Source organism: Psammomys obesus, unplaced genomic scaffold (genome assembly GCF_907164565.1).
Source record: "Psammomys obesus unplaced genomic scaffold, mPsaObe1.curated_primary_1811, whole genome shotgun sequence".
Classification (NCBI taxonomy): Eukaryota; Metazoa; Chordata; class Mammalia; order Rodentia; family Muridae; genus Psammomys; species Psammomys obesus.
The window spans coordinates 64,759,390-64,768,907 of NW_026585504.1; the positions used below are offsets into that span (position 1 = coordinate 64,759,390).

Consider the following 9,518-nt stretch of genomic DNA (forward strand, 5'->3'; position numbering starts at 1 on the left):
TGTTCAAGTGTGTGCACTGGACATAGAGGTGTTCCTTAGGACCCTGTTCCCCTTGTTGTAAGAGACTTTTACCTAGAACTCACTGTTTGGCTAGGCTGCCTGCCCAAAGATCCACCTGCCTCTGCCTCCCAGACACTGGGATTAGAAGAATATGCCACCACACCTGGCTTTCAAAATGTAGGTTCTAGGGAGTAAGCCCAGGTGGCCACGCTCACAAGGGAAGCACTTGAGTGACTGTGAGGTGGCACCTCTCCAGCCCAGAGGGCACTGGCTCACCCTCCCTTTGCCTGAGTACTCTTCAGCTCTTCTTTTTAAGAATGTGACTTTCTAAAGCAGGGAGTTTGAGAGACATTCACTTTTAATGTCACCACCTGAGACAGCCAGGCACTGGGATTTTGCTACAATATGCCTTACCCCTGGGGAGGCTGGCAAGCTTTGAATGCAAGCGACTTCCTGTCAAGAGCTGTTTTTGGAAGCAGAGACCATTTTCCACAAAAACACATACCTGGAGGAGCACATCAGATGCTGGCCTGACTCGCTGTTGGAACAGGATGCTGAGCGCTCGGTTCTGCTGTTCCAAATCAAACACTCTTGTTTTCAACTTTACACACTCCTCCCTCAGATCCTACAAAAAAGAAAAAAAAACACATTGAAGAGGGACAAGAAAGTCTGACTGAAAGATGTTTTTGCATATTATAACCATATTTTACATGATACTTCAGACACATTAGAAAAAAAAAACATTCTACTCTTCAAAGCCCCCAGAAAAATAAGTCACGAACAACATTTCCTTCCACAGACCATTGTCTGATGGAATTGTTATGTTCAGGGAAGACCAATTGTACAAAAATAAATAAATAAAGCACCTGGAAGTCAGAAATGCATTACTGCAGTCCGCTATTTTCGAAGGCGGTAAATCTTCGTGATATAAAGTCAATTTACGTTTCTACCTATATATTATGCTTTTTTGATGTCTTCATAAAAGCAATCATAAAGTACAAACCACAAGGACAATAATATTTTTACAATGAATAGGGAATTGGTGAACTAAAAGAAGCAGCAGGTTAGGTGCAGCCTTCTGGTGTCACTTAGGGAAACGAGCTGAGACGCTCAGCACTGTGACTCAGTGGTCGCTGATGTAGTTAGTGGAAAGGGGTGACTCCAAATGGAGGTGTCTCTGTGTGCGTGTGTGTGTGTTTGCACGCATTTGTGTTTCTCTGTACCTTGTTTTCTAGGGCACCATCAGGATTCTTATTAGAGAAATAATAGTCTTAGATCATTGCTTGATACAGCATAAAGACAAAAATCCAGAAGATTTCATTTAGTTAAATGAATAGTTTTCGAGGAGCTGCATTTGAAGCTTTTTTCCCTTTGCATTGTTTAGACAGCTATATCACTGGCTTGGACCATGCTTAGAAGGCTAGGCAGGCAGCACATCTTAGAAATTCTTCTATTTTCACATCCTCAGTGCTGGGATTGCAAGTGTGTAACACCCTGCCTGCCTTTTTCACATTAGTTCTGGGGTTAAATTCCTTATGCTCACAAGCTCTGCCGAATGGACTGAGCTACCTCTCCAGGCACAAGTGAAGGCTTTTAAACTCCCCCTGTAACCAGTCTGTCCTTCAAGCTGTGGACCAGTGTTGCCTGGGACACTTTGGTCTCATTCCCAGGGAGGGAACACAGTTAGTTATCCCTTCTGTGCCAGTGTTGGAGCAATCGCTTTAAGTACCGCGAGTACCTCCCAGACCTTCCCTCTGCTCACAGTCAGGAGCTGCTGAAGAGGGCCTTTGGAGACTCCACACCAGGCTGCCTCTCTCCTAGGCTGTGATACTTAAATCTTTGTACGATTTAATGTTGATAGCCTCTCTGATAAGATTCAAAAGTAAGGCTCAGATTCAAGGCTCATCAAAGTCTGGCTTCTTCCTACATTTCAAGGTCCATCCACTGCTGCCTTCCAGACCAATCTGCCAACTTGCTGAAGTCCAGTTTATATGTCCCTTGTTGGACACCTTCCCTGGTACCGGTTATGACTGTTGTCTAGATACAAGGCCTCATTGCCTCTGCTGTAGCACTAAGCATAAGACACTTTGTGATGCCTTCATGTCTTGCTGTGGACCTGTCTTGTCAGCTCACTGACACACCGTGAGAAAACGAACCACAACACAAGCACATTGCTTTTTTCACTCTCTCTTACTCTATCTTTTACTGTGCCATGCATACAGCAGGAACTTAATAGATGCCTGTGTTTATTTATTGTGTTTGTTTTAATGTTGTTAGTGATGATGATGTTTCAGCATCCCCCAGTAACCTGCATGATGATGAGAGCTCAGGTTGGATAGCAAGTTAAGCCTATGAATCTCTGTTCTCTGAAATGGACAGTGATGGGCTTCCAGAACTCAGTGGTGACCAATCTTCATTAAAAGTCTTTGTGTGAGTGCATATGATATGGTGTGTGTGTGTGTGTGTGTGTGTGTGTGTGTGTGTGTGTGTGTGTATACTTGTGTGTGCTTATAGGCATACACATGCCATATCATGTGGATGGAGGTCAGAGGACAATCTAGGTTGCTGGCCCTCACTTTCCACTTTCTTTACAACAGGGTTTCATTGCTTGCTGCTGACCTTACCTGGCCTTGGAGTTTCTGGGAGTCCTCTTTTCTCTGTCTTCCATCTCCTCATAGGAAGGCTGGGATTATAGATGCATACACTACCATGTTCAGCTTTTAAAGGTTCCTGGCACATGAAAACATGTGCACGTATTTGAGAGACAGGGACTTTACCTACCTCTTCTATGGTACCTAACCTCAGGACATTGTGATATGAGTTTGTCAGTGTTTACAACTATCTTGGGACACGTGCAGCTCACAGAGATGGACAGACATGTCTAAGTGATAGCTGTTGCAAGCCTGTTCTATACCAAACTTGTTCTATGTCAGCCTGGGCCACTAGAGAGATAGAGCTACTGAGGCTGCGTGTGGACATGGGCTGTCACACACTACAGCACTGGCTCTGCTCATGGGGGACACTGCGTGTCCTTTTCATCTTTTCTAGTTAAATGTGTGAAGCCCATGCATAGAACATTTTTGGCTGATCTATGTGCCAAACTATGGCTGGAATGAAGACCGTAGGAAGACAATGCAGAGGGCAGAAGCAGAGTGTGTATTCTGTACACGGGCACGCCACCATTTTTTTTAAAAGCATTCACCCTCTGCTTATCACGTATGCTAATTTCTGTTGCCAGCATGAACACAACACTCTCTGTTCCCGACACTAATTGTTTTTACTACTACTAATTAAGTAATTAATAAAAGCTGACTGTGGGGTAGATAAATATTAAGAGTGCCTATTGGCTGGGAAAACACAAGCATTCTGACTTGCAGGAGGTGAAAACAAATACAAACAGAGGTGTCAGTTTGAAAGGAGAAAGGGGAGCTGGCGGCCACGGCAGGCATTGAAATTGCCCAGCAGCACAGGTGCAAAACCAAGCAGCTCTTCAGGTGGGTAAGATCACAGAAATGAAGACATCGTCTCCTAAGTTTATTTTCATTGTTTTTGGATGGGTATATGTACAGTGTACGGGCCTAAGCATCAGAGGACAATGGGAGCCATTTCTCTCCTTGCACTAAGTGGTCCTGGGAAGTGAATTTCGAGGTCAGCAGGCTTGGCAGCCTTTTCTCACTGAGCCATCTCTCCAGCCTCTACAAAGAGTTTTTATACAAACACTTGAATTCAATGGCCACTTCTATTATTCAAGGAGCATCGAAGGTTAACTAGTGGGAACACGAGCACAGGCAAGGAGCCTGATGAGAGTTTGGTTGCCCAGCCCAGCACACAGCAAGGGGAATGAGGGGTGAGGTGATGCGATATCAGTCACCGACAGAAACTGAGCCGGCCTGAATGTTTGCAGATAGGAAAGACCTAACCGTGTGCTCTTGAATTTTTTTTTACAATGCTCACAGAACCTGTGAGTAGCTACTCTATTAGTTACTTAAATTGCCAGAGAAGAAGCAACTTAGTGCAATGAGAGTCTCTTCTGGCTCACAGTTTGAGCATACAGTCCATCATAACGGGGAAGGCATGGTGGCAGGAGGGGAGGCAGCTGGTCACATGACGTTCACAGTCAGGAAGCAGAGAGAGAACAATGCCTCGCAAACAGCTCCCTTTCTCCATCTTACTCAGCCAGAACCCCAGCGCAGGGAATGCTGTCACTCACATTTAGGATAGAACTTCCCTCCTCAATTAAACCCATGTGAAAACTCCCTGCAGACTCATCCAGAGGTTTGATCCTAAGTCATTCATGATGATGATCAAGACTGAACACACAGCCCGCCCAGCGAGACACCATGCCTCAGGAGAATCACGATGTACAGCACCTGAAGAATAAAGTGAGGTTGCTCACTGACAACGGCCCCCACCACACACACATACATATGAGGGGGGCACTGAATTATACAAAACAGCTTTTAGATTCCGTATCTGCGCTTTCAGCAGCACAATCGTGTCACTTGCTGCTGAGGTCTGGCCTGTCAGTCTCTTCTAGTCACTATCCTCCCTGGGGGCTTTCAGAGAAAGGCCCTTTGTTGGAAAGGCTGGCCACTCTGCAGACTAATGCACCTAAAAGGCCAAGGGGGTAGTGATGAATATGTGGCCATGTCAGGATGAAAGACATATTGACCTCTGTGTGGCTGATGGTACCATCACACTTCGGCATACAGCCCTGACGGTAAGCCACTGAGGGTGCTTGTGTTGCTCATGTGTGTCAAGGTCAGAGGACAGCTCTGGGTGTCATTCCTCAGGTGTGTTCCACGTTTTAGTTTGAGACAGGATCTTCCACTGGCCTGGAACTCACCAGGTAGGCTGGGATGGCTGGCCTAGCAGCCCCAGGGATCCACCTGTCTCCAGCTCTTATCTCTCCAGTGCTGAGACTGCATGTCAAGGCCACCACACTCTGCTTTTTAAGTGGGTTTGAGAATCAAATTCAGGTCTTCATGCTTGTAGAGACAATCCTTTTAACAACCGCTCCATCTCCCCAGACTAAGCAATCCTTAATCTATGTGATGGCCGAACAGTTTATGCCATTACCATGAATGGAGTCATTACAAAAACTAGTTGACAGCTAGTTGTGAAATTTCAAGTCCAAAGTAAGATCTACTCAGAGACAGCTTGCTTCCTAATTTATAATGTGTCTTGATATACAGCCCTGAATGCTTCCGCTCGGGAACATAGCAATATTTCTAGAGTTTCCCCAACATCCATTGGATATCTTGATCTTTTGTTTCATTCTCTGAGAACATAATTAGCTCTTCTAGGTTTACTTCTGTTGCTGTGATAAAATATTCTGAAACAAGGCCACTTAGAGGAGAAAGGGGTTTATTTGGCTTACATTCCAGATTACAGTCTTTTGTTGTGGGGGAGGGGCTTGAGACAGCTGGTCACATCATGTCTTTGGTCTAGAACAGAGAGAAATGAATGCGTGCAGACCCCCTGCTTGCTACTACTTATGCTCAACTCTCTTTACTCTTACACATTCCAGGGCTCACCCTGGGGAATGATGCTGCCCACAATATGCCAGGTCTTCCTACATCAATAAATAATTAAAACAATGCCTCAAAGACATGGCCACTGATCTGAATCTAGATAATTCTCCTCTCAGGTGACTCAAAATTGGACCATGCTGACAGATATAACTAACCAGCATCATCGCCTTGGACTCCAGCCTGTGTTGGCTTTCATCACATACCTTTCAGTCCTACTGATGTATGTGGGAAAAGCCAGTAAGTGACTGAATGGTAATAAGTAGACGCAATGGTGTTGGGGTAGAACCACATACAGGCTCTGCCACTTTGTCGTGATTCCAGTTGTGGGCCAGCTGTCTTATTCCTACACATGGCTGCACAGTGGACGAATGACGGTAGATTTTAAGTACTGGATAAACGTGAATGCTTGTAAATGTGCACAGGTTCGTTTTAGGAACCACTTCTACAGAGACTATTGCTGTAGAAGGGGGCACAGATGGTCAATTGATACCTCCCACAGATATGTGGGAGCACGAAGCTCTCTCAAGCTACAAAATTGTTCAGTGTTTCTGCATGAATGTCCAGAAAACTAGAATATATCATATGTCTGCCTCACTCTACAGTGTGGAAGGAAAAGCACCATGCAGACATTTGGATTCTCTGCAAACACAGAGGTAAGCCAAGTCAGTCAACGGGGAGGAAAGTTAACTCCAGGGGAAATTTCTTTCTTACACTTTGGTATTGATAGGAAAATGTTGGAGACGCTAGAAGAGTTGTGTATTCAGCGTAACTGACTTGATGATGAGAAAATACACAGTCACTGGCTTTGTCTGCACTGGGCAGCTGGAGCCTACAATTCGGGAGTGTAAATGAAAGTGAAAAGTGCTGGCGCTGCCACTTGATGCTACCGATCCAAGAAAGAACAGCTCTGAGCGCGTGTGAGATTTCATGCGCATGCAGGAACATGTGTGTATGTGCAAGGACACATGTGTGTGCATGAGTGGAGGAGGGGCAGAGGGCACCTTCCGTGTCCTTCAGGTGCTCTATAACTTTCCTTCGCACTTTTGAGACTAGATCTCACTGAAACCTGGAGCTTGCTCTTCAGGCATGGCTGACGAGCCTGTAAGCCCCAGGATCAGCCTCAGTTTCCCCAGTGAGAAGATAATAGGTGTAGGCCTCGATGCCTGGCTTTTTATGTGGGAATTGAAGCTAGGCTGTCATGTCTGTGCGGCAAGCACTTTGCCAACTGATGAGCAACAGAGAAACTGAAGTCATGATCAGGAGAGTAGATGAACACGTGGCAGAAAATGACAGGCAAACAGGAACCAAATCCTTGACTTCCTATCAGCTTGCTGGGTTGTTTCATCTGGATGTTGGTCTGGACAATCCTTGCTAAGACTGGAAAGATGATGGTTTGGGAATGCCCTCAAAAGAACAAAAGCAACCGTAGAGAGAGGCTTGTGTGTGTCATAAGAGATGACACATCCCAGATCTGAACCATTCAGGGCTACAGAGATGGCTCAGCAGTTAAGAGTATGTGCTCTTCCAGAAGATCCAAGTTTAGTTCCCAGGACCTATATTGGTCAGCTCACAACTCCCTGTAACTCTAGCTCCAAGAGATTCAAAACCTCCTGGACACCAAGGGCACTTTACTCTCGCTCTCTCACAGGCACACACACACACACACACACACACACACACACCCTAGCAGGCATGCATGCATACACGCGAGCGCACACACATACATCTTTGAATGATGTTACATGTGAATGATGTACTTGTTTTTACATTTTTATTTATTTTTAATTTATGCATGGTCTGTGTTTGAGAGAAATAGAGAAAAAAGGAGCGACAGAAATCACTGACAATTTTTGTCATATAACCTGTGCCAACTACATCTGTCTTTATAATTAATTTTCTCATTTACATGGAGGTTGCATTTATTAAAAAAAACTTTTATAGACTGTATCATGAAGCCCAAGCTGGACTCAAGCCCTCCACATATTCCAGAATGACCTTGAACTTCTGATCTTCTTGCCCCTCTACTGCCTGATGGGATTAAAAATCCCATGCCACCGAGTCAGGTTTATGAATTACTGGGATGGAAAGCAGTGCACACCGGAGAAACACTCTATCCGCCAAGCTGTATCCCCAGCCATTTGTGTTCACAATTGGAGAGAAACCTGTCTTTTTGAAGCAGTTTCATCATCCTGCAGGAACCGGGAGGTGCTTACTTAGCAGAATGTGACCCTGTGGACTCTCCAGAAACTCCTGTTGGCTTCCTGCTTGGTGAGGTCCTTGGGGCATGCTGTCCAGTGCTAGCTCATCCCCGTGTGCCTGGAAATCTACATGCACTGCAGCAGATGGATTTGTTTACCAGCTATTACTTAAACTTGGGCAGCTGTTTTTTGGTACCTGACCTAACGGACCCTGCTTTCCTCTGTACTGTACCAGACCCCTGAGGCACCATTAAAGAGACAAGAAGAAGTGTTTCAAGGGTTGCAAAGGCTCTCCCTTGCTGTGGAATAAAGTGAGCACAGAGTCTTCAACAAGTAGAAAACAACTGAGAAATCAAAGGTTTTGAGAGGCAAAGGTATCTAAGTACACTGTGGCAGACATTTGGGTTTATTCACCAACATGCGATTTTCATCTTATTCCACAGTAACCAGTTGTTTTCTGGACACAACAAAGACCTATTCACCAGTTTTCTTAGGTGTGGCTCTGTGATTTTCAAGGAGGTAGTCATGATGTATGGAAGCTTCTAGATGTCATCTTACAAAATAGCTGGGAGCTAGTGAGATTGCTCAGTTGATATATATTTTTAAGCCAGAAGTCACATGGCAGGAGAGACCCTCTGATGTGCATATTCATGTTGAGGTGGAAACACACCCATATATATATATATATATATATATATATATATATATATATATATATATAGAGAGAGAGAGAGAGAGAGAGAGAGAGAGAGAGAGAATAAATAATAATACATGCAAAGTTTTTTTTCCTGTTAAGATAGCTATTATGCACTCTTTACCCTCTACAAACTTTTGAGTTTTTCTTCTTGAGATGACAGAAATGTGGGTGCAATGACTAGAGCTAGAGCAGCTATTTTGGACAATTAGTCCAAACTTGGAACTGTGGCTTCATCGCAGAAGAAATGAGAGAAGTCAGAGACGTTAGGTATGCAGAGCTACATTATCAGCACTGCATTGACCACCTAGCAGCTTATTTATGAGAAAGAAATAGCTTCTTCATTTATGCAAGCCATCATGAGCTTACAAACCCACCCCTTACAACAGAACCCAACTCTAAATAACATACTTGGATGCCTTTGTTTACATGATGTTGATATCAGATGTCAAATAACTAAAAATTACCTGCTAAAGGAAAAGTAACAAATGTCTATAAAAATACCATCACAGTTTGTGTGTAGTATAAGTTTAAAAATATTTAAGAATATCTGTGAGAAGAGGTAGATAAATTTCTTTTCTGTTAAAGACAAGGTGGCACACATTACTTTGGTCTTCTTAGTCACACCCCTCAGAACATGCTGTGAAGGCTGGGAATTATTTTAGGAAAGTTATATTTTGAAGAAATTGATAGAATAAAAACAATCTGAGGAACTAGAGTTTAAACTCAGTGAGAGGTGGCTCGAGTAAGAATCACTGAATAAAATGTACCAAATTTGTCAAATTTGGGCAAACATGCATTTACTCACTCTGGCTGTGATTCCCATGGTTAACACTGACTGTCCACTTGACAGGATCTACAATTGCCTAGAAGACAAGCCTCCTTCATGTCTGTGAGAAGGTTTCTAGTCTGGGAATAATGAGTAGGGAAGACCTACCCTAAATATGGAGGAACCAGTGCATGAACTGAGTCCTGAGCTGAATATGATAGAGAAAGTAAGCCAAGCACCAGCCCTCATCTCTCTCCCTCCGGTCCATGCAAAAAATGTAACCAGCTGCCTCCTGCCCCTGCTGCTGTGGATACAGTGTAACC

At 44.2% G+C, this 9,518-nt stretch overlaps 1 protein-coding gene across 4 annotated transcripts in view; it reads right to left on the reverse strand.

Moving 5' to 3' along the window:
• Positions 1-9,518, reverse strand: part of Nckap5 (NCK associated protein 5) — a 698,576-nt gene that overhangs the window by 157,547 nt on the left and 531,511 nt on the right. For all 4 annotated transcript variants that reach the window (XM_055602004.1, XM_055601990.1, XM_055601996.1 and 1 more), the window contains exon 9: positions 506-625. In XM_055602004.1, coding sequence (XP_055457979.1) covers positions 506-625 — 120 coding nt within the window. The remainder of the gene's footprint in view (positions 1-505; positions 626-9,518) is intronic.